General features: G+C 25.9%; 1 protein-coding gene across 5 annotated transcripts in view; it reads left to right on the top strand.

The window, feature by feature from the left end:
• LOC132929025 (uncharacterized) overlaps positions 1-18,928 on the top strand; it is a 162,188-nt gene extending 143,260 nt beyond the window's left edge. For all 5 annotated transcript variants that reach the window (XM_060994053.1, XM_060994050.1, XM_060994052.1 and 2 more), the window contains one exon: positions 16,135-18,928. In XM_060994053.1, coding sequence (XP_060850036.1) covers positions 16,135-16,387 — 253 coding nt within the window. In that variant the 3' untranslated portion in view covers positions 16,388-18,928. The remainder of the gene's footprint in view (positions 1-16,134) is intronic.
• Positions 18,929-26,989: the final 8,061 nt, after the last annotated feature.

Here is a 26,989-nt window from a genome sequence, read left to right as displayed (position 1 = left end):
CGTTGTGCTCCATACATAAAGTGCAATTGTTATAGAATCTTGTAAATTCAATAGAAATTTAATTCGATTAATATTTTAGTTTTTTTCTTTTCTTTTTAAAATCTACCCATTTTTTATTGTGAACCATAATATTATAAACTCAAAATTCCAAACATTCTGTAATTTTACATAATTATATATATTTAAATATTTGACATTATAATCTAGTTAGTTTTAACATTTAAAATTAAGAAGACAAATTTAAAAAATATCGATAAAATTAACTACAAAAACAACATCGTTTGAGAAAAAAAATAAAAAATAATGTCCTGTTCAACATAATTAATATCCTCGAAAATCTACTTAAACGATTAGCTCGCCAATGGAGCAAAAATCTCACAAACCCAAATTAATCCTCAATTAATATCAAGCAAAAAAAAATGTCACCACTAGGTAGCTTATCATTATTAGCCAATTGATGCTAACCATAATATTATATCAACTGCTCATACGTTTATTGTAAAAGAAAATAATTTTCAAATTTTGTATTTCCTATTAAAATAAATAAATATATATATTTAAAACATATAATATGAGCATATGAGACTATATATATATTGAGTATATACAACATTCGAGGGCGGTTCTATAGGAATGAAAAAGCAAAAGATACATATAAGCACAAAATATGCAGCTAAAATTTGAATGAAAATAAATTAATTTTAAATCCCCTTTATCTTTAAATTGTATGAACCGTTTAAACATAATAAAAAATGTATATTGTCAAGTTTTTTATAGAAGCAGAGTATGTTACGCTTTTTATAAATCAACTAACAAACGAGAAATATATAATTGAAATAGAATTTAAAGGGCGATACTTTCTGAACTCCATATTTTTAATTCCACAGTTGGAACAAAAAAACTTTTATCTGACCTGTGCCAATATATTATATACAAGTATATAAATATTATACATGACCCACTGAAGATTAAAAAATGTGAATTGATCTTGATATGAATAGTAGCGCAGGGTTTTGCAGAAATAGGTTTGACGGGCTTGTCATCATAAGCTGTTGTAACCATCTGTGAATACATATTACATATTATTATTACTATGACTTGAAATACAGTACGTCGCTATATAACAGTAAAGAATTATAATAAAACCATTTTTTTTTTTTACTTTTTTCAATTTAAACCAATGCGCCTACTACGTTTTATAAAATTACAAAGTGATTCTCTAATGGTAAATATTAATTTCATTCAAAAATATTAACAATTTTTTAAATATTTTTTAAACCATTTCATTCATTCGATTTTATTTTATTAATACTTGTAGATAATATTTTTGGAAAAAAATATACGTTTACTATTTTTATTTTTATCGTTATCGTTATTTTCCGTTTTTGAATGACAAGTAACAACATAGATTTATAAAATTAAATTAAAACAAAATTTTTTTCTGACAATTCAAAATTATATAATATAAAAACCAAAATCCATACGAGTAGTTAATTAGTTTAAGTTTTGATGAGTGCTGTAGTAGTCAAATGTTTTACGACGTACCACTGTGGCCACTTCTCTCCGCTCATTCAAAACTTAAAATACCATTTTAACTAATTAACTAAGTATTCGATTCAAAGTCAATTAGTACATATTATTGAAATTCTCAAACAAATATTCTGCTTTAGAATATAAAATTAAAAATTTACATGCTATCATGAATGTAAATAAACATACACCAACCCAAAGTTTGAAAGGTTGATTTTTAATAGTTATAACTTGCAACTATATTTTAATTTACTACCCATAAATGATTTTCAATACTATACGATATCTGGTGGATACTACAACGTGCTTAACCAACCATTTTGAAGTTTAAGTAAATTCAATCAATCAAACATGGTAAAAAAAAATCACAACCAGTAATTAGTAACTGTTTAAACTCGATTTTTCCAAAATTAGAATATTTTATATTACATTGTACAAGTTATACCCTGCGTTTAACTTATTATTCCACGTATCAATAGAGTTTTATAATCAGATAATTTAAAATCAGATTAAATATCATATTTTAACCAACAAAATTAGATTTAGATATATGCCAAATTTTTCAGTTTTTCCAATTTGTATTTATTTATTATGATTAAAAGTTAAGTAATTTTATTTACACTATATAATATTGTATGTAGTAGTTTGCCATCAATAATGAACACAATTTATTAATGCATAAAGTAACGGATGATTTAAAAGAAAAAAAATAGTATAGAGCTTCTAGATTTAATTTCGTGTTAATTCATAATGCTATAATAATATTTATCGTGAATTGTTGATTGTAAATCAACACATTCGAAAAAGTACGGCCAGCGAGAATCATTGCAAATTTTTTTTAAAAATGTGTGGAATGTGATTTCATTGCGAACGAAAAAACACATTTTCTGTGACGAGTGTGACGCGTAGATTTTTTAACGTCAAAGCCTCAAAAAAATTGTACGAAGTTTTCTTTTGCCTATACTAGGTTTCTATATGAGCGTTAAACATCCCAACGATTCTTTTATTTCGAAACGCATACCACAAGTGTCTACAAAAAAACAATTTTAATACCAATTAAATTTTCTGTCGGTAAACAATTAACGATAATTTACTCAAAATTCCTATATCCTTAAGCATACGATTTTTTTTTTTATTAACTGCTATAACACTGTACAATACGATATTTAATATATTTTAATCCGAGCTAGACAACATTTCAATACTCACTATATTTACTAAAAATTATATTTCAGTAAAATTTACTAAAAAAATCTAACATTTACTACCAGCTATATTTATTATATAGTTTTACTTTATATTTATTTTTTTTTTTTAATAATAACCACTTATATTTTTAATTTCATAATTAGACCCAAAAAAACTTTTCTAAAAATATTGATGTAAGAAATATAATACAATATTATTATATATCAAAAATTGAATGAATAATTGCTTTTATTAATAATAGCATAATATAGTTCAGATGAATGGAGCTAACTTTAACTTTAAACTTTAAATTTAATTGCTTTCATTAATTAAACAAAAAACATGTTCAGTATTTATACATTGACTTTTTCAATTTAAAAATTCCGCTTCTGCTAACGGAATTAAACATTTAGGTGGTTACAAAAAACAAAATGTATAAAACTCGACTATGATAGAAAAAAAAATAGAAAAATTAAAATAGTATGTAAACACTATTATAATAATTACTTTAAATTATATTATATTGTAAAAAAAACACTACGGATTGCAGTATTTTTCGTGTACGTTATTTTATCTCCCGAAAACAATATAGGTAGCCGCACTTGAAATATGTTTCTTAAATGCAGCCAGCGGATTACCACGGTAATAATAAATCTACATCAAACTTCCGATGGACACAGATTGAATATTTTACGCGAATACGAATCGGAGAACATTTATTACAGAAAAAAAGCGTCTTCGGCTCATCTAACGCGAGTGGTAAAAGGAATACGCGCGGACGCCATATAGCAGTGAATTCGTATATTAAAACCTGCAGCAGCAATAGCTTATCCTCGCCGCGTTCTGAATCTATAAAACAAAATCGCGTAAAATGATTTCCGACGCGCTGCAGTTTAAATGTAATTTTATTTCGGTATTTCATTACTTCGTTTATTATAACTACGCGATACCGATTCTGTCAAAACAAAATACACGAAAAATTAATCTCTGTTACTATATAAATTAGTATTATTATCGTGTATTTCATATTATATTAGGTTAGGTTTATTATTATTGTCCGCGTATAAAGGTGGACAATAAATTATAATTAAAAGTTTAAAATTGAACGTCGTTGCGAAATTACTTTTGTTAATACTATTAGAATATCTGCGGACGTATATATATATAATATTATATATACAATAATATTATGAACGCGTCCTGATAATTAATACACTGGTTTCCACTACGTATACTTTGGAGTTTATTATAAATATTTTACATAGTAATGAATGAACAATCGAAACTTTTGTATACATATACGGGGTGGTCCATTTTAACGTAAAACATTCATTAATTCAGAAAACACTAATGTTTTCAAAAATATAATATATTTTACATTATTTTAAGTCGTTACAAAACAACTTTAATGGTAAACAATTATATTTTTTACTTTTTATTTATCGTTATCGTTTTTAAAAATTGTTCTCTTTCGAATGGCAACATTTAGTTTTAATTTCGTACTTTGAAGCAGAATATTGTACGGAGTACTTCGTCTATATAAGTCAAATTTAAGACAAGTAACTTATTAATTTAAAATATTTTAAGTTTGAACAAGCCGAGAAGTGGATCAACATTTTGCGGGGTGTACTCCTGTACGGCTGTACCACTTCACTCATCTGCTCATCAAAACTTAAAATAGTTATAACTCATCAAATACTCATAAAAATTCAATTTTTATACATCTAAGCACTCCAAAAAATATTCTGTTTTGGAATCAAGAATAAAAAATAAAATTAAAACTATAAAAATAGTAAAAATTACTTTCTAATAACTAAAAACTTTTCAAAAACGTTAATACTTATACTTATCAAAATAATGAGTGTGTTCGTTAAATGAATCACTATTGTATACGTTTTATAGGCACTTTCCAAGAATAAACTAATGCGTGTGGCGTACATATATATATATTATATACGTGTTCGTAGGTAGAGCTACATTACATTATTTTTATTGTAAAATGTTATTACGACGTATTGTAATGAGTATAATATTATCATGTTCGTTTTCACATAAAAATTATAATAAACTTCCCAAAAATAAACGAAGTGAGTGTATTCCACTATAGGTTACAAATTCTTTTCAAATTAATTTCAAATAATAATTCAAACAAGTTTACCAATAAATATTTAATTACAAGTATACGTACATTCAAAAATATATATTTCAAATATTTTAAGTTCTTACGCGTACCTATATGAAAACTCAAGAACTATTGTAAGTTTGTTTTGGTACATTCACATTTTTATAGATGAAAAATATTTTTTTAATTAAGTGGGAACAAAGTCAACAGACAAATCCCAAAAGAATGAAGCACTTTTTTAATATTATCTTTTAAATATAAAACCAAAAATTAAATTCATATTTAAATACTTATAAAAATATGCTCCTATAATACTGGTTGCTTTTAAGTACGATAAATACAAATATGTACCAATGCCTAGGTTATAGTAATAGTATGCTATTGCAACTTTTCGACTTATAATACAAAATAGACATCGTGTACAAAATACTTTACTAAAAACATTATGATTTTATATTATATACATTCAAATGTATAAGCAAACGAATAGTTTCACGATATCATTTTAAAAGTATTCGCCAGTTATTTATATGTAATTTAATATTATTTAAATTTTATATAATGTGTATATTATTATCACTTACAATTTTAGAAAAACAAGAATTATGATATAATAAATTAACTCAAATACTTTAAATGTTGTTAAATCGTCATATAAACTTCCAACTCCTGTATACTTTTTAAACGTAACCGACATTATTATTTATTAAAATTGTAGTGTGTGGAACAATTTTTGAAAATGCTGATATCCAATGTTTTATTTTTTGTTATAGAAAAATATTTATTAAATATATATTATACGACTATACGAGTATAAATAATTGTTTATTATCGTTTTATCGCAAGACTTGTACATTATACAGAACACCGCAGCTTTTATACGAAGCAGGAATATAAGCCGCTGTTGCCGTCGTTCAAATTATCTTAGGTGACTGCGCGGCTCACTGCTTTCTGATATTTTACGATACCCTTCTCCCTACTAAATGATTGATTGATTTTTTCCTCGAAATATTTTCGTACCGTAATTTCAATTAGACCGTTTCAATCTATCAGCTATGAAAATGAAATAATTTTAGTACATGGAATAATTGTAAAATATACATAGATGATGATATGATATATACTTATTAATTATTATCCGGACACTCAAACACTGTCAATACCTATATAGTATATTAGTATACATAACTGTATAGTTCCACTATTGTCCATTTTAACTTTTGGATTCCAATCAGAGCTCGGCCACTCAGTGTAAACTTTTTTTTTAACGGTAAAAAATCTCAAAATGTTTCACCCTACTCTCCTGTATGTGGAATGGACATTTCAACACAAAGCATACTTCAGTGAAGTAGTTTTTCAAATTTCTTAATAATAGCATTCGATAGAACTGTGGTGTTCATCCGTTAGTGGTATTTTTTCATTAATATCTTGACAAATTTTTGGTGAAACACAGTAACTTACGCTTTAATAACTCCCTTTCTATATCCATGTATATATAATATATACCTACCTATATATTTTATTTAAAATATTTTTCAATCACTTGCATGCCATTCGCATGCATACAACTAACTATATTCGTGCATTTCTAACTTAAATTAATATGCACAATAAAATCATATTTTATTTGTTTTATTATAACCTGTTGATTTCATATTTTATTTTAATTGTTAAAGGGTTGTATCATACAGATAATTTACCGTTTTATTAATAATTCAAACATTCCAAATCGTTATAGCATGGAATAGTCATAAAAAAAATAATATGTATACATTGTATAGCTGTAGCAAAGTCAACGAAATCGGTCGAAACGTTTTTTTACTCGTATAGCAATTTAGGTCCACTCTGTTTAAATGTAAAATAAATGATTTAAAACATTTAAAAAGCAATACTAATCGAAAAGATATAAAATGTTATGATTAATTTTCGCTTCTTAAACGAAAATATTTTTGCAAAAATAATATCGTTGTCGACATGTTTGCAGACATATTTAAATATAGTTATGTATTATAATAAATCGAAAGTACAATATAAATAAACTATTTAATATTTATTGATTACATATCGGTATATACGCCGTGCCACGATCATCGCGCATTTACATCACAAAGCCTTTGATCATAGAATCTGTTTACTGAACTATAGGATCAAAATTAAAGCTATATACAATATGCATAATTGATAATAAGTACATATTATATAGGGTGATTCACCAACCGTGCTTATTTCAATTTTTTCCTTTGACAAAATAATAATAGATTTATTTAAATTCTAATTTTTGGAATTTTTAAGAAATTTTAAATTATTTCGATTTATATACCATTTAAGGAGTGTATTGATGTGATACAGACTTATTTTTAGATTCTGAGAGGAGCGATGATTGTATTGATTTTATCATAATGTGTTTTTTTTTGTGTGTGTGTATACTTGTACACGAAAAGTTTTTGATTAGATGCTTTGACTTTCAAAAATAGAGATGGTTTTGACATAAAATTGTATCTAGTTTGTACTTTGGAGATGTCAAACTTAAAAATGTCCAGTATTTATTTTTATATACAAGAAAAAACGAGAATTTTTATACATTTTTTTATATATAACAAAAACAAATAACAATAGATATTTAAAATGCTCACTAAATGTTTATATTATTGTTTTTTATTTACAATTAAATTATCAAAATAAAATAGTTATATTTGAGCTATTTATAGATATAATCAACTTTTCAACTATCAATATTTTAGTTTTTTTTTCTATAAATGTCGATACAAAAATATTATTCGTTGGGCTGTGTTAAAATTCTTGAAAATTCAATATAAGACCCCACAAAAGTTATTCTTATATATTATGTATACAACTATTAAAAATACATAGTTTTATTTTTTTATATGGATTTTAAGTTCCGTATTTGGACTAAATTACTTATTTAAATGATAAATAACGATAAATGAATTATTTATAAACATTATTCGTGGGATCTTTTATGTATTTTATATTATTATAAATTTTACTATACGCAATAACATTTTTGATTTATTTTTAAATATTATTTAATTATAATTACTACTTTTACTGTTTTACGGTTTTTACAGAAAGATGTTATTACATTTTGTGTTACACGTTATACAAGTTGATAAAATATGATATAAACAATATAATATATTATAATAATAATAATTAAATACTAATGATATAATAAATGCAATATTTCCGAAAAAAATTATATCAATCTACTACATAATAAATTAATTTAATAGCTTATTTAACTTTATAAACTAATAATAATAATAAGTCCATGAACATTTTAGTAATTAATATTAATCTACTAAAATTTTATAATGTTTTGTAAATAATAAATATTGTCTAAATAGTGAATATAATAAATAGTAACTTTTACATGCTTCTATTTTATATTTTTGCAAAACAATTAATAATGATTTTTATCCTTAATTCATACATTATGACTTACTTAAATATTACTCGCCGTTCCATTAACGTTTTTGAAAAACTATCTTTCTAACAATCATTTAAAAAATAATGTACCTTTATATGTACAATCAGAGTCGTATAAAGAGTGGGTTCAACACTTTTGGTTATACAAAAATATGTTTAACTTACATATTATTATATGAAACTTTTAATTTTTAATTTATATTGATTAAGCATTTATGATAGGTACATCTTTAACCCTCCTTTGCCAAAATGGAAGACTATAAAAAAAACATACTCAAAATAAAACAAATAACTAAAATTGTTACTATCAGGTTTTTTTTTAATAATAATCCAATATTTATAATTTATATATACAAAATACACGTTGAGTTAATTTATATAAATAATTCAAGCGTTGACTTTAAAATCTACATTAATTAATATTCTAATGGTTATGCACAATTTAATAAGTTATGGCAGGACCCGTGAGGGAGTTAGTCAGAGAGGAGTAAATGAATACGCCTATTAGGCAGGTGGGTGACAAACCACAAAATGAGACACTCTGTATACTATCAATAGTGTGAAATAATAACTTGCAGTAGGTATTAGTTCATAATTAATAATCAACCATGATCGCTTCCATTTTACATTAAAAAATGTATTTATTCAGTTTTATTTTTTTTTAATTTTTAAATATATTTGAATTTTTTTTTTAATTTTTTGGAAAACTAACCTAATTTAAAATTCAAACGAGTAGTTTCACGATTATTGAAATATTTATATTAAATACCTATAAAATAGCCCTTTAAAATGGTTTAGAAAAATAAAAAATAAATGTAAGTACGCGTAATATTAGATCTCTTGTTTACTATACTTCGCCCGTTTTTATAAATTATAAATGTGAAAAGATTAACATTTTCCAGATTTTTGAATAATTATTGACATTTTCAAATCACCATATTATTTTCCAAACCCGTTATCAAGAATCTATTGTCCTTTGTACGCAAATTTGAATAACTCAAAAACTATCAGTTTAAATTTTGATTTTGATAATCGATACGCCATTATTCTCATTAAAATATCCGCTAAATAATTTGCAGTAGAAGAAAAAGTTTCTCATTTAAACATAGACGTTTGTATCTCCACAGAATATTCCTTAAGTAGTATGAAAAATCTCAATATTTTTAAAATATAATCCTAAAGAATATTATTTAAAAATTCCAAAAATCAAATTGTTTATGACCATATTATTATAATACAAAAGTAAGTTTGTGATAGCAGTGTTGGACCTCATTGGTCTTTTAAACTGTATATGATGATTATTATTATAAAAGAAGAAGAAAGGATGAGCGTGCTTGGTGAATCATTCTAAATAATTATTATGTTACATTTTCGACCAATATAAAATATTTGACTATCCAAGTCACGAAAAACATTTCACGTTTTAAAGTGTTGATTGTAAATAATTGCATTATAGTATTATACTGCAACTTCGCGTTTATTATTATTAAGTTTTTATGCTAACGAATAACGACCGTGTTTATGCAGATTTAATATTGTCTAGTGTTTACCTGACAGTAGGTAGTCCGTAGTCTACATAGTAATAAAGCTGCTATATGACGATAATATTAATTTATATATAATTAAATTATTCATTAATGAAACTGAAAATTAAAAAAATTAAATAGCAATATATGAAATGCAAATATAATAATCTCTGGAAAAAATTAATTTTGAATTTTTTTTTTAATTTTTTTCCTACCGGTTTTTGACATGTTTTTATATAATGATGATTTATAACATGACTTATGTTAATTTTAAAATATAAATATTGTTTTAAAATCATTCATTAAAAAAAGAAATACTACCTTTTGTTGAGTTTTTCAACAATAATGTACGTATTTCACCAGAATTCGAAAATTTTACAATTGTAAAATTAATCATTTTTAAAAATTCTAAAAATAAATAATTTATACAAATTTTGAATTTCTATAAAATAATAATTTATGTACACATGATCTGAGATACAAAAGCAGATGCTTAATGAAATTCCCCATTAATTGATTACATTTTAGTCAACTTAAATCAGAAACATTTCGAAACGTTCATAAATAATTGTTAAAGCAAACATGAACATCGATGGATTGAATAATTTGCTTTAGTTTAGGTAATCACTAATCATAATTTAACATAATTTAAGAGACACCAAAATCGAACCAACTCAATATGGACATGTTCCAACGTTCTAGTTTGGTAGGTTTTGTTACATGTAGTTAATTTGTATATAGTTGCAATTATCTTAACATTAATAGTATTTTGATTTGAAACGGAACATTTAGATTGCATATTATAGTAGGGTTAAACATTTTATTTGTGTTATATTAAGTATTGAAGTACTATTTTAAATTTAAAAAAATAATATGTGTTGGCTAGAGGAAAAGCCTTTATAATAAAACTCTAACTAGTTCGTTTTATTTCTCTGATTAGGTCCGATTTATACCAGAGATGAGAAATAATTAAACACTCAAATACAGCTTTAAACTTTATACTTTTATGTACATTAAAAACAAACACCAGTTATATGCCGGGTCAATGTATCCAACCTACAATAGGTGGATCCCTAACTAGGTCCTCAATTTTCCAAAAATTGACTATAATAATTATAGCTTTAAAGTTTACTCTTTTGATATATACAAATAACCAAATAGGTACTGAAAGACCAAGTAAATAACAATACAAATATATTTGAATAAATTCAATTCGCAACTTACGAGACTTTTTATTAGAAACTCAAAATCAGAAACAATTAGAAAATTTTAAATCTAAAAAAAATTGTCAACATTTAGAGTTATCTGTATTTTTATTAATGTAAATTAGTAAAATAGAATTACTACTACTTAATATTGAAATACTGGAGGTTAATAATCGTAGAATTCCAACCATTTTTAACCTGAAAATTAGGATACCTGTACATTTTATTTATTTTTTCACTACAAAATACAATATAAACCAATCTATACATTTAAATTGTACATTTAGTAATAAAAAACTAATAAATAATATTATATCATAAATATAATGTGAGGAAGAGAAATTTTCTTATTTACCTTAAATAGTATCGAATGTTAAGTTACGTAGGTTCAAAATAATAAATTACGATATCAAAAAAAGTTTTAACTCGTAAAGAAGTTTGTAATTTATATAACTGTTACAGTTACATTTTCAATGAAAATATTTAAATTTGATACGAATTTTGTATGGAAACAAGTTTAGTGGATTTTAGCTAATTCTATGAGTAGATAGCCTCTACCTAATGTGGCAGTGGTTTTCAACCTTTTTGGATCCACGGCTCCTTTTGGTTTTAAAGTCAAATATACGGCTCCCATACGAATAATGTTAATAATAAAAAGCATAATAACAATAGGAAACATTTTTAGTTTCTACTACGGACACGGATCCCTTGATAATAACCGACGACTCCCCTGGGAGCCACGACGCATTAAGTTTTAAAAAACGACATCTTTTAATTTGTTTAAGAAAGATCTAATGAATTATGTGTTCTTGCGTTATTATATTATATTTAGGTTATAACTTATCAGGATTTTTGTTGATTAGTTGTCAATAGAAAACGTAAATAGTTTTGTTAAAAGTAATATTTTGGTTATTGGCTTTTCTGATATCTGCCTAAAAAATTAATTAATGAAATTGATATTTTAAACAGAAATATAATATGCTATATTATTCAGTACCAAAAATATGTCTTAAACTAATCATGGATGAATGATTTCTGTACTTTCATTTATTTATGTTAATTAATTTCCATTTATACACTTGTCAAAAGATCAATAAAGAACGACATATTTCTATAAATTGAATAATTTTCTCTCCAATTTATATATTATTATATCAAGTTAATCAAAGCAGAAATATTAATTAAATGTTCATTACTTTTATTTATAGATTTTGTTAACCAACTCAGTCGATAGTGTATGTGGTATTATATTTTTATTATATAGAAGACAAAATATTAATTTTATCAAAAGAATTACAATCTTGATACAAAGGCTATGATTCATAAAAAATTATACAAAATAAAACATTTAAAGTAATTGTATACAACAATGTTTGGTATGTCTTTCGCTAATTATTATTATAGAATACAATTACTAGGAATATACAGGTCAATGAATTAAAATGTACAATTACATTTTTTTAATGTTTAATAATAATTTGTTTGTTATATAGCTTTTTTCCAAGTATTTAATTTTCATAAACATTTTTAATCAGTTTTATTTTATTAATTTTATCTTGGATAATAATTTTGAAATGTGACTGTTAAATTAACGACATGAAATGAATCAGATGAATTATTTTTGATAAATACATTTTTAAAACTCCAAAATTTACCTAATGGTATCATAGTTATCTTTTTTCTTCTTTTTCTCCGCTCATTTTTTTCGGATTGATTAAGTGCTCAAAAAGTTTTAAGTAGTGCTTTTATAGAAAATAATCTCAAACACATGGTTTAGTAGGTACTACGAAGAGACATTTTTGGTTTTATCAGCATAATATCTTGAAGTGAACGTCCAATGCCTATGATTCTCCGTCCGTCGTAAAATATTGTGTAATAAAATCATTTTACTGATAACACGAACATTATGGACACTAGATCTACATGAAAATTAATTAAGCTCATAATATAGGAACCATAGTTTGATGTAAATTTATTGGCTAAGCTTATTTACAAAAAAATCAGCATAAAAATAGATGTACACTGTACAGCTAAAATACCTACTAAATGCAATTTTTTACGTCTTTGAAAATATCTCAGTAGGTACCCCCTCTTTCCAAATCGCACATACGAGTATATGATAAAGTTATGGATATAATATTTACAAATTAAATAGTTGTCTATACACCAAAGAAACTATACGTAGAACGTTTCTCAATTTGAAATGGTAATATAATTATTCACCTTGGCTTCTGAGCCTGCACATGGACTTAACAGTTTTTCATACGTTCTGCAAGCGAGAGATTGAAAAAAAGGTCTTGGTTGGTTGCATCTTTACACAATTTAAACATTGTGGGCATTAACTTCTTTAATACGCTTTAAACAATTACTGAGATAATCGAAAACTTACGTCCCCGAAATAAACACTCGACTTATGAAATAACTCTATACCTACCACATAGAAATGCTATACGCGTAAACGATGTCTACCGTCTATGATTACTTCTGCTGTACCCGTGAACAAGTGCTTTGTTCACTACAGAATATATTTTAAAATATAATATAAGCTACGTATCGTGTAAAAATTCTTAGTTTCAATCTGAATTCGTAAAAAGAAAATTTATCCATTACCCAACCCAGTCTAAACAAACAGTATAATAATCAATTAATTTAATTTGCATGGCACAATGCGTTTCTACATCTCTACAGATACGTATATTATACCGCGGTTCATGTAATAGCGATGAGGGTGAAAAATATCGTTATCGGCTTTTGCGGAAAACAAAAATAAGTAGATTTTTTGTCGTTTCCCTTGGTATCACGTCGCAGCAGATGCGCACAGTTTGCACGAAGTCTATATTATTATTATCTGCTCTCCGACGGGTGAAATAAACTGTGCGAATCTGCACGCAACACAACAATACGCGCAGAAATCGTCATAATAAATATAATATAATATACAGCTTCGGAGTGTGTCATAATATATCTCTATTCTCTACTCGGTCTACTTGTGCACATTATTATTATGCGTCTGTGTGCACGCGTATGCGAATAGAACTTTTAAAAATATTATATAGGTACGTTCTACGTGTCACGCATGTGCCGTGTATAATATTTTAAGTGTATGAGAGCAATAGAGGTAACTTAAAAACTATCAAATAATGCTCTACTAAAAAACAGCCAAAATTATTTTAATAGGTGCGCAACTATGCAAGCAAATAGCAATAATAAAACAATACGATTTAATTTTTGGCATTTTTAAAGCTTCTTTGTCTTATTATTAGACTAACAATAATACAAAAACAAAATACCAAACTTAAAGGTACACATAATACACAAACAATATACTAAAAATAAATTTTGATCATGATGATTTATCATCGACTGACCAATTAGTTGTTATTTATTGGAATCCCGATTCAAATCTGATAATCACTAAAGACAGATAAAGACGTTATCGCATTCATATTATATAGAACGAATGACATCATTTAATATGTATAAAAAATGCTTAGAAACTATTAAAGTAAATATTATGAAAACAATATTTCTTGATATAATGTTCTACTAAAGGTATAAGTACATTACAAAATATTAGTAAAATTACCTGCATTTGTTTTATGCTAAACAATTGTTTTAAATCGATAAAATTAAATGTAAAATATAATTTTCACTATTGAAGTATCCCTTTAAATGAAACGAATTATGTATTTGGAGTGCGTTGTCCTAGTACCTAAATTATCCGAAAAATAATGCACTTTGCATTGAAATCCAGGTTTTAACCAAAATATTATACAGAGTAGTTATATAAGCTGAAACACTATTATAATTAAATTATGAGTACTTTATTGACACCACACATATACAATAACTACATCAAACGATCACCGCTGGAGAATCACTTCAGTCTTCTTCATTTTATACATAGCTAGAAGGTGCATCCATAAAAAATAAAAGTCTATTCTGTTATATTTTCATTATTTTTAAGTAAATATTATTAATAAATATAAAAATATTGTACTATATAGTATAATATACCTATTATGTATTATTGAGGAATATTATTAAGTACCTACTTACATATTATTTTCCCAGCTAATATTAAATAATCTTTAGTTTATTTAATATTGTATAGCACAGGTCACAGATATTTAGTTATTTATGGTACAATAATCATAATAATATTACATTTTATATTGACAAAATAACTTTTATCGTAGAATAACGAATTTTCCTTTATCTATAGTTGGATTATAGGTTAGCCAATGAATGCAAGCGCATAACATAATTTCCTTGTTTATAACTCGTTATGACATAAATAAACTTTTAAATTGTGTTATTGACAAATTTCCATGTAAATAAAATATTTTAATGTTTATGTAAATGTAACCAACAATATTAATATAATATATAAATAATAATATATATCATAATAGTGATTCTATAGTGGTTATTAAAAAATAAAAATAAAATACTGGAAAAAAAATGACAAAGACTTGACGGTCCTCCAATTTCAATCTATTTTCTACTTCTAGTTCAAATTCAAACCAATTAAAAATTCCTCAAATAAAGAAAAATAATTATAATGGAATTATTGATTTAGATAATCCAGCAAGAGTGGACCACGTCGCCCTAAACTAGCAATAATTTAAATAAATATCATTTTCATTATAGAAAAACCATGTTAAAATAATTCTGAAATTGTATTTATTTTTTTTAACTTTTAACTGTTTTGAAATATAGTACATAAATATACATTTGAAACTATTGTTAATATAAACATCGTATGAAAGGTCTAGGAATTATTTACAATTTTTTGTACTTCCAAATTATTTCTAGTAGCTACATCTATGCTTTTATTTCCTACTTTCTGAATTAATACTTCGCTCGTGCGCAATATTTTTGAACGAAAATGTAATATACCTATACAATACATTTAACTTTATCAATGATATTTACTAACGATTCTATGTATAGATTATGATATGATGATCGTTATAAAAATTACATTATCGGTGTCTTTGGATTTTTATTTTTATTCTAGAAGAACTCGTGCACATTATAAGTCATTCGGTGTCGTGAATCTATGGCATTTTGGTATTAAATCGGTACGTTTTGTTTCGAAATGTTTCAGATTCGGCTCGGTGGCGTACGCCGAACTCGGCGACGAGCTGTTCGACGCGGACATGATCGACGGGGACACGGTGACGCTGCTGAATCCGACGAAATCGTCGCAAGACGCGCTGGACTACGCGTACGAGAAGAAAAACGGGTTCGGCGAATGCGATATAGAGTCGTGCGCGCCATACCGGGGCCTGATACGCGACCACCGGTGCAAGTCCCGAAGGAAATCCGAAGACGACCTGCTCAACGCCGCGTTCGAATGACCTCGATGGGCGGTCGCCCCGGACCGGTGCCGGGCGCGGTCCGACATGTTCGTGTTGAAGACCCTTGACCGAGTGGAGAAGAAAACGCACCGTCGGTACGGCGGCACCAAATGGGTGACGGGGCCGCGTCACAATAAGTATTCCGCCGTGACATAGACAACCCGTCGTCGCACCGTACACCATCATATTATTATTATATATTATAAAGTACGCCCCACACCCCTCCTGTCATGTCGTTGACAACCTGACCTAATCCCACCTGTAATATGTGTATAGCTATTGACCTATATGTATCGTCCGCGTTCACGCGACCCGTGTCAAGTCCAAATATCAGATTTTGGACTTGAAATCGTGTACAGGGTAATTCATTAAGCACGCTCGCCTCGTTTTTCTTTTTTGACAATACAGCTATATTCTAAATATCATTTTTCGAATTTTCAGCGGATAGCACGTAAATACCGTGTTTTTAAATTCTTAAGATTTGTTTGTACTACTTAAGGTATATGCTGTAGGAATACAAACTTCTGTTTTTCAAATGAAAACTCCTCTTTTTCACTGTAAATATTATTCGGGAGATAATATTCCTAAAAATGTTGACGTGTGAAAATAAAAATTCGAACAAATAATTTTAATTAATTAACTGATTTGTGTACTAAGGATAATGCGTTTGGAAATATATGATGACTACCTATGGTAATTTGAAAATTTTAATACCTAACATTAATCTATCAGTATTTATATTTTATAAAAAATAGTTCACGTGTAATAAATAATAAATTTGATATCATATCTATTTTATATTTTTATACAACCATATTGTCACGGGTATGAAGTTAGCCCCCCCCCCCCCAATATCATTTTAATATTTAAAAAACTGTTCGTTCGAATTTTGAACTAGGTATATTAATGTTTTCGAAAAAAAATCCATTGAATAATTAATAGTAAAAAGGGGTGGGGGTGGTTCTCATTTTTAAAACAAAAATTTGTTTGCTATAGGATACTATACTTAATTATAACAACAAAATCTCAGAATTTGAAAATATGGTGTTTAAGTATATTTAAAAATTCACATAATCGAATTTTAATAATAAGTTCACTATTAAAGGAAAAAATTAGGATGAGCTTGTTTAGTGAATCATCCTATATATTAAAAGACTAATATATTTACTGATTCTACCGCATATATAGGTACCTTCTAAATATTCTGAAAATATTCATATCACATAATATATACTTATAATTTAAAAAATCAACCGTACTCAAATATTCTAAATTGTTATGGACTCAGTTTTATATCTACTTGGAATTCGAACCCTCGTGGTAACCCAGCATATGTACCCAGTTAAAACTTTTATTTTTTAAAACCACTTCCATTTTTATAAAACACTAAAAAATATATTATGAATGCATCAAATACATATAGGTATTTATACACGGCAATTTATTTTTTTTTATAAATGGCCTCCAATATTAGTAGTTCTACTACGGCCTCCCCGAGACCTAACCTGCAGCGAACACGCGTGTTTTTCACAAGATTTCACAAAATCACATATCAACAATTCCAATTATATTTTTAAATAACATGAAATCTAGTATACTAATTTTGTTACCAGCTGGGTTGTCCAGCATTCAACCACTTAAACCCGTTTATGAAGGAAACAGAACTTCTACGGAAAAAAACGTAATCCGACATCTTTCGCTGTACTTATTCATTGCTCGCAGACATTTTTCATAACGACAATGATATTAGGTACCAGGGACACACTGAACACTACTACATTATAGAATAATATTAACTGTACGGACTTGTGTTATTTTTCTCTCTTTCAGATGGTCGTCATTAGTGTATAGTTTTTTCCTAATGCACCCCCTTCCCCTTGTTGTATGTACCTGATACCGAAAATCACAAATCTTGTACCCTATTTGTGGGTTTGTAATAATCGATATTAATTACGTATGTAGGTACATTATTTATGTCGTATATTTCGTTCATACTATTGTATTATAATTATATAATATAGCTATTATAATAAATATATAAATGTTCGTCGTATAAACTATATGTATATCAATACAAATAAACAAAATTGTTTTAAATCGACTGGATTTACCTATCGATAACTTTACTATAATATGTTTACCGTTTAGAGATATTAATCGAACGCGTCTTATCATCGTTATTGTACAATAATTATATAATATAATAATACGTAGGTATATAAACGCCAGATTAATCATATACTTAACTGAATTCATTTTATTATAATATATATTACTGTGGTCTATTGTACGTGTAGGTGTACTCGTGAACATACACAATACATTTTATCCCGTGAAATACCGCATTTAATTTTATAAGTAGTTTTAGTTGGCTGTATTTATGATGCTAATTTACGTATCACTAAGTAGTTTTAAATTCATTTTTTTTTTCTAATAAATTATTTATCAATAATTTGATTGTATATGAAATAACAAATCCTTAATTTATTATGTAATTTTTGTAATTAATAAATACTTACCTGTGGTATAATTTATATATAAGCGTATATTTTGAACCAGTGCTCGAATTGGGAAAATAAAAGAAGGACTAAGATTTAAAAAAAATAATTGTCCCTAAAAATTATTGAACTCAAACCTACTTTTGAGGGATAAGTCCCACCTACCTCAACAATTAATTCTCGAACAAACAATGTGCCAGTAACAATTCTTATAATCGATTAAAATAAATACTTTAGAATAATAACCATTTATTTATATTAAAAATAATTAATTAGGTAATTAATGCTTTCAATTACCAAAAGAACACCTACCTAGTTATGTTAAAAAAATATGTTCTAAAAAAAATAATTAGTAGGATGCTCTTATGTATATTATAAAAATATAATAAAGAAATTTCTCTCAATTGCCTCCTCCTCCCCCTCTAAATTCGAGCACAGTTTAGAACATAACATATTAGTATATTAAAATAATCTATAGATTTACATTTAATGATTGTGTCAATTTTAAGTTTATCCTAGAAAATATAGAAATGTTTATTATAATGCAATTTTGAAGGATTCTGATAACGGGGTAGATACACATTTGTATAAATGGAATTTACCTATACAAACAAGGTCTAATCAATAATAACTCAGTTATGATAATAATAATCAAACGGTATTTGATAGATTTGTTATGTTATAATAATTGTATCAGTGCACTAATTGTTATTATTGTTATTTGAGTGTCGATTAAGTATGACTGCTTATTTTCAGTACAGGCAGTGGACAGCGTACTACTCCATTTCAATAGACAATAAGATTATAATTTGATTATCCGTTCAACCATTAAATTTGTGATAATCATTATTATATATACTTCTAAATTCGAGGAGAATATCAAAGGAAGATAATATTAACATATAATGATAGTTAAATCGTATGATATACATAATTGATTTGCAAAACAATTATTAAACATTTTAATGCTCTGCGTTGCCATAAAAATTTTCTCCTTTAAACAGATTTTCTAAAATGTAAATATTATCCATAAATCACATAATTGTATAACTCAGTATAACACTAAAGCCATTCAATGAGTACACTAGGTTCCTTAACTTATACAATATACAGCAACGATTTTTTAAAAATCAAATACATCGACCGGCAACCACCGGCGTACAAATATATAAGTAAGTATAAAAATATTTGAGCATTAGGTATTTAGGTAATATAGTCTATAAAATACAAGGTGAATCCTATAATATATTATTCATAAAAGTTCAAAAGTATGAAATATGTCTATAACAATAGCGATATTAAAAGCACTTAATATGCAGGGACCATAGGGTGGTCGCGAGGGAATCCAGACTGCATCAATATTAGACTGTCAGTCGGCACTCGATTAATTTGTTGGACACTTAAAATTTAGATATTTCTAAATCTAGTTAGATATTTTAAAGACTTAAACATCCCCCTACCCCGTGTTTTTTTTTAAAAAACCTTACCAGTTAATAACTTTTTAAAGGTAAGTATATCTACAAGACAAAACAAACATTAAAAAAAGTTATTCTATGATTTGCATTAATCTAGAAATCGATGCAGCCGTTAGTATTCGAGTATGGCTATTTGCGATTTAAAGATTTCAAGGATTATTTACAATGGCTTTTCATATTAAATATATTATGATAAATGCAATTTAATTAACAAATAATTTCAATATATTATAATCAATTCAGTACTTTAATAATTATCAAAAAAAAAAAATGTATATTTTAATAAGCAACAAATTAGTATAGCTAGGAGTAGCAAAACTATTACTCGGTGTTTATTTACAAAACTAAAATATATAACTAGATTTTTTGATTTTCACTAAATAATGATTCTTTAATAACAGATCAAGCTTAATTTTTAATTTTTGAACTTACGTAATACTTAATTTTAAATATTAAGTAATTGTAACTCGTAAGTAAATATTTTTAGTTAAAAATAATAACATGTTAAACTATTATTTTAAATATATATATATATATATATTATATCACTTTCTTTTAAAAATGGTATGTGTAAAAAATATTTTATTCCGGGGAATTTTTTCCCGAAATTCGCCACACCTGTTATGAGATCTGAAAGATATTTCTAAACTCATCATTTTTTAAGCATCTAATAACAATAGGTTTCATTGTAGATGCACGACATTTAGGTACTTATGTGAATTCACATGTTATGGTTATTTTTCTTGAAAGGATAGCCTAGATCCAATAGCTTATAATAAAATATATATAGCAAGATTTTATTATTATTTACTTTGTACTTAATAGTTAATATAAGGTTTTTGGTTAATATTTTATATAAGAAAAAAGTTTATAAGTCACCTATAAAAAATAGGAATATGTAACATAACACGATGATCTATGATTACAAATTCCTTTAAACTTGTTTAAAAAAAATAATAAAATTAGTTATGTTTGTGAGTATCGCATAACGGCGATAGCCGTCAACTATTTTAAATAAAATAAACACAAATAAATAGATTTTAAAATAGCACAAATGAGGCAAATAATTATAGGTATGCAACCAAAAATAATATGCAGACACGCTATAGAATTTTATATTTATATATGTTTATCATTCAAAATTTTAAAATTACTGATAAGTGATACGGTCTTTTTAATTACTACCTATACTTAACGAAAGGAGTTCGTAGTTCATTATAGCATACACTACAAATTATTAACTAACTATAAAATAATAAAACAACGATATAAACGACAATATGATAAACAATTTTAACTTTTTAAATTTTATCGTATATTTTCATTTATTTAAATGACCTAACCACAAGATAATATTACGCTATTATAGTGCAGAATATTCTCTTTCTTACTAGTACGTATAAATAACAATATTATTCGTATGTAAATAATATTGTATTTTAAGTAATCAAAAAAACTAATAGCTGTTACAATTATATGATCTAAGACATTAGAAAAAAAATTAAAAGAGAAAACATCGACAATTCTGTTAATACTTTTTTTTTCTATTTTCAACAAATTACGTTTTACAATTATATTGAATTTTAACTGCGTAGGTATATGACAAATTTAAAATGTTCCAAATAATCCAAATATTTATACAATCTTAAATTCCCTATATCTAATAGTATATTATTTGGATACTTATGAAGAGATTTTCCGAAAACGTACAACGAAACATTTTTATTGTACCAATAATCTGCATATAACAGTTTCAACAGTAGAATCTAAATTACAGAATATTACTTCAATCTACTTCAAAATTCTTTAATCCCTAATTAATTATTGAGCAATTTTGAACATAATTTTTATTTAAGTATTATAACATAAATCTAACCCACATATTAAAAGTAATCGGTACTAATAATTAGATACTTTGCTTAAAAATAATTTATTTCTATATTATGTTTTATATTCAATTTATAATATTACTAACATACATACGCGTATTATATTTATTATTTATACCATTACGAGTATTCCTTTCTTTTTATAACATTTTTAATTTCATTGTGCTTGAAGTGTAAATTGTAAATACTTATATAATAAAATCCATACATTAAATATATACCCCAGCTAAAAATGATGTTTTATGTATATTGTATAAATATAATATTATACACACAACACACGATTGGTGTCCCGTCTTTCGACGCGCATCAAATGAATGCGGTCATTCGGACGAACGACATTTGAACTGGATGCATGCAACACTTCGACTCATACAATTTTGTCATCACGTTTAAATTTTTTCTTGAATTGGTTAAAATCGCTGATTTGATTTCATATTGTAAACAGCTTTTATTTCATATTATAAGATTAACATAATAAGTTGTGACGTGTTGGTATTTCTATTTTATTTGTATAATTGTAAAAAAACTGATCGTTAATTAAATTAAATTAATAATTTAAAAATAGGTACAACGTTTAAAATATATATATATTATTAATATATAAAATATAATTTGTCATACTACTCATACTTATATTATATAGGTACATTAAACTATTTATAAAACTTAAAACTGTAAGAAATACCTTAAAGCACTTTGTCGGTTTTGAAGTTACTTACAACTTATAACTGTAATACATAGATACCGCGTTTTTTTGTTTTGCGTCACAATTAATTCATGCCTAAATTTAGTTAGTGGTGGCAGAATTACACGAGTCGAATTTCGTATGCACCCAATTGCCGTTTTTTCAAATGACTGCGTTCATTTGACACGCGTCGAAATGACGTATATTCCGCACGAATAATAAATATTATCTTTGGTAATTAAATTATACTAGTAAAGTAGTAAATTATTACCTGTATAAACTAATAATTTATTGTATGGGAAACGAAGCTTAACAAAGTATAGCCAGTATAGGTGCTTTAACTATTGCAGGTCAACATTTAATAAAAACTTGTATTAACTATAATTAAATTAAAATACATAAGTACATTTATCTCAACGCGTACTTATCCGAGTATATAAAATATAAATATAATAAAAACATTTCTAAAGATGAAAGGATAAAATTCTAAAAAGAAATTGTTCCATCTATAATCAAGTTAACTGTTGTATATACTATTTATATAATAAAACTATATATCGTAAATTAAGGGAAATGTATTGTATTATATATCCCACCAATGCCCACGTTAAAGGAAATATAATAATGCATATATTTTTCGCCTTTCTAAAGTAATTAATGTTAATTTTATAAAAGTAAGTTAAATTATCATATAATAGTATTAGTATACATTAAAATTTAAATGAGTTTCAAATAATTTAAATTACAATAGCTACACAAATGTAATAAAAACTATTTTATTAAAACCTGTCTTTTTAATATGATATCATTGATTAAGGTTTAATAACATAAAATTTAAAATTATAGCTTCTAAGTAATTAAAAATGTATAGATATTACCTATAACACGGATATCATGGAAATTATATCTAATGAAAATAAAATGGCATCAATATATTTCGTATCATTATTCATTACCACTTGCCAGCATTCCATAAAGGCACTTAATAATATTATATTATATAAACGATTAAAAAAATAGTTAAAATATTAAGCTTCTATAGTTATTATGAACGCCAGTAGTAAAGTGGTATTATAGTATTTAATAACAACTAGCTTAATCTTAAAACTAATGAATTATCTGATTTTAAAACGTAAAATATTTATTATATTCGTTGAAAATTTTATTTTAAGGTGTTCAGAGCATATGAAGTTTTATGATACAGGGTATGAAAAACGTTGTGGATGGACGTGAGAGATATTAAAGAACATGGATTGGTACAAGACAAAACATTTTTGTTTTAATTTATTAGACTTTCAATAATCTTTACATTAACACAATATATGTATGATATGATTTAAGAATTTACAAACATGAATAAATTGATTAAGAACCCACCCATTAGCGACACTTCACACTTGAATGAGAATTGATTGATCCGTTTTCTATTGTTAAACCAGATTATACCCAGTACACTAACATGGTTTTTAAGTCCACCAGAATTGAAAATGATAAAAAGAAAAGACTTTTTGTAGTAAACGAGTTATTCGTCATTTTTACTGTGATATAGTTGAGATTACTTGAATAAGGTAGACATTTCAACTATTTAAGGGGTTAATTAATGATTTGAAGTCATTAATAAAGTTTGACATTATTTTAATAATAAATATATATTGTGATAGATGGATAAATAGTGTAGTTTGTTTCAATAAAGATGAGTTGGACATATTTTGGCTGTTGACTAGAGGAGTGCACCAAAACACTAAAATGTTACTTAGTTGTAACTTTCCGGTAATAGGTGATTTGCTTTAATAGTGACATTATTATTACTTATTAGTTATAAGGATAATAATTAACATTATCAATAGTATCGTGTAACGTTAGCGTTATCTATTTACATTAAATCTTCATTTGTTGATTAGGTGATGAGTGATGACTATACCAAAACACTCCAGAGAATGTAGTTTGACTGGATCAGACAGGTAGTTTGGTGATTCGATATTGGAAAAATATACAATGGATAAAAAAATCCAGTAATTAAGATTCCATGAATAGCATAAAAAAACTTATAGAGCTTTAAAAAAAGCCTGTTAAAAAATTAATTATATTTCTCAAGTGTAATTTACATTTAAAAACATGATTGTCAAGTGTCAATAATGAATTATAAATTAAATATAATTTTATGATAAATAAAAATACCTTGCGATTAATTTTCATGAAATATTAATATATTATTGACATTTGATAATCATTAATAATAATAATTATACAATATACTATACCTAATAATTATTATTATTTTATAATTTGTTTTAACTTTATTTATAATAAGTCAACTGGCATAATGATTGTTTAATATTACATCATTGTATTGATTGATGAACAGTAATAACTAACACGTATTAATATTTATTCATTTTAATTATGATAACAAAAAAATCTTTCCGATTAGGAAATATAAGAAATAGATAATTTATATACGATTCATAATTGAGAGTGCAAATTGTGATTTGTGACAACAATAGTAATAAACTTTGGTAACTTGTTATTTTTTTTTTTTTTTTTTTGGCTGGAAAAATGCCCTCTCCTAGATAATACTTCAAAAACTATTTTCTCGTTTACATTAGGTAATTTACAAAACGGTGTTATGCCTAATGGTTGTTGTGGTATCAAAAATACTTTATATCATTCTAATTTGTTTAGAGTTTATCACTTTTTAATTATACAGCTTACGACTACGAGTATTTAATTTGTATTTATATGTATATTTTAAAGCTGCAAAATGTAGGTTAGTGTAAGCTATTGAATCCTTATTCTTTGATAGAGGCCTCTTTTTAATATTTATTTTTTCTAAAAATAGTTGTTTATGATACAACATACAAAGGCTTTTTAATTTTTTGTATGGTTGTGATTGTAAACCCGAATTTTATTTATTTATTATTATTAAATTGTCATTATTTCTTAAGTCACGATGAAAACACGACATATTAAATTCGTACTTTATTAAATAGTTAAATATTATATTAATTAAAAAAAATGGAATAATTTTGTGAACAATAATTAATAAATAGTTAGTAAGTACCTGTACTGTTTTTATTACTGATTTGTTTGTATAGCGAAAAAAAAATACTTTTTCATAGTTTTTTGGAGGTCTGGAACACATGACCCCACGAGTTCGTGTCCCCTAAATTCAACTCTATTTATTTTCTATCTATATTTATAAAAACATTTTGTAAATTTGTTTGAAAAAAATGATTTTTTTTAAAATTTATCCTTGTATAAGTCTCAACTATATAAATCACAAATGCTGATAATATGTTTTTACAACAATGGCGTGATCGTGTGTTTTAGAACCCAAAGTAACAGATTGTGTTTAAGAATTAAATATTAAATTATTACGTTTAAAATTATTTTCAAAAAAATGTATTTCGAAAAATTTTGTAAAAAAAATACTAGCTTCTATAAGCGATTTTTTAATTTCATATAGAGCATTAAACTCATTTAAAATTAAAGACCTCAAATATGTCGACATTAATTATACTAGTATAATAGAAGTAGGTATTACCAAAGGTCAACAAAAAGAGTATTGTTTTTAAATCGTACTGTTTTTTTGCATACACCTATATTGATGATGGAAGAATCAAAATCGGGTTCTCGGGCTGACTTGTTAGAACGGAAGGGGTTAATTAGGTAAACCAACTAATAATATGTAGGTACACCGTTTTATATTTTGCTTTGGGCGCAAAAAGGTTAGATCCGGCACTGTTAAACAGAATAATACATCATTGTGATTTTGAACATTTGAATAATTTACAAGCTTTGTAGTCTCACAGCAATGTTCAAATGAAAATGTGGGCAAAACCTCGCAAAGTCATGAATAAAGCTTTTAAATTACTAAAATGTGTTTTCTCTTCTCACTTTTTCTCCCTTTCTCGTTCTTTATCCTTCTTCCTCTTATATTCGGTTCTCTATAAACTCCCGTCCTTTTGCCATTGCTTGGTTATCGCGGATTTAAGGGGTGAAATTTACCCCTCACGGTTACATTTGTTGAAATATAAAGGCTTAAAAATGAC

The sequence above is a fragment of the Rhopalosiphum padi genome, chromosome 4, assembly GCF_020882245.1.
Source record: "Rhopalosiphum padi isolate XX-2018 chromosome 4, ASM2088224v1, whole genome shotgun sequence".
Lineage (NCBI taxonomy): Eukaryota > Metazoa > Arthropoda > Insecta > Hemiptera > Aphididae > Rhopalosiphum > Rhopalosiphum padi.
This window is presented reverse-complemented; position numbering and strand designations above follow the sequence as displayed.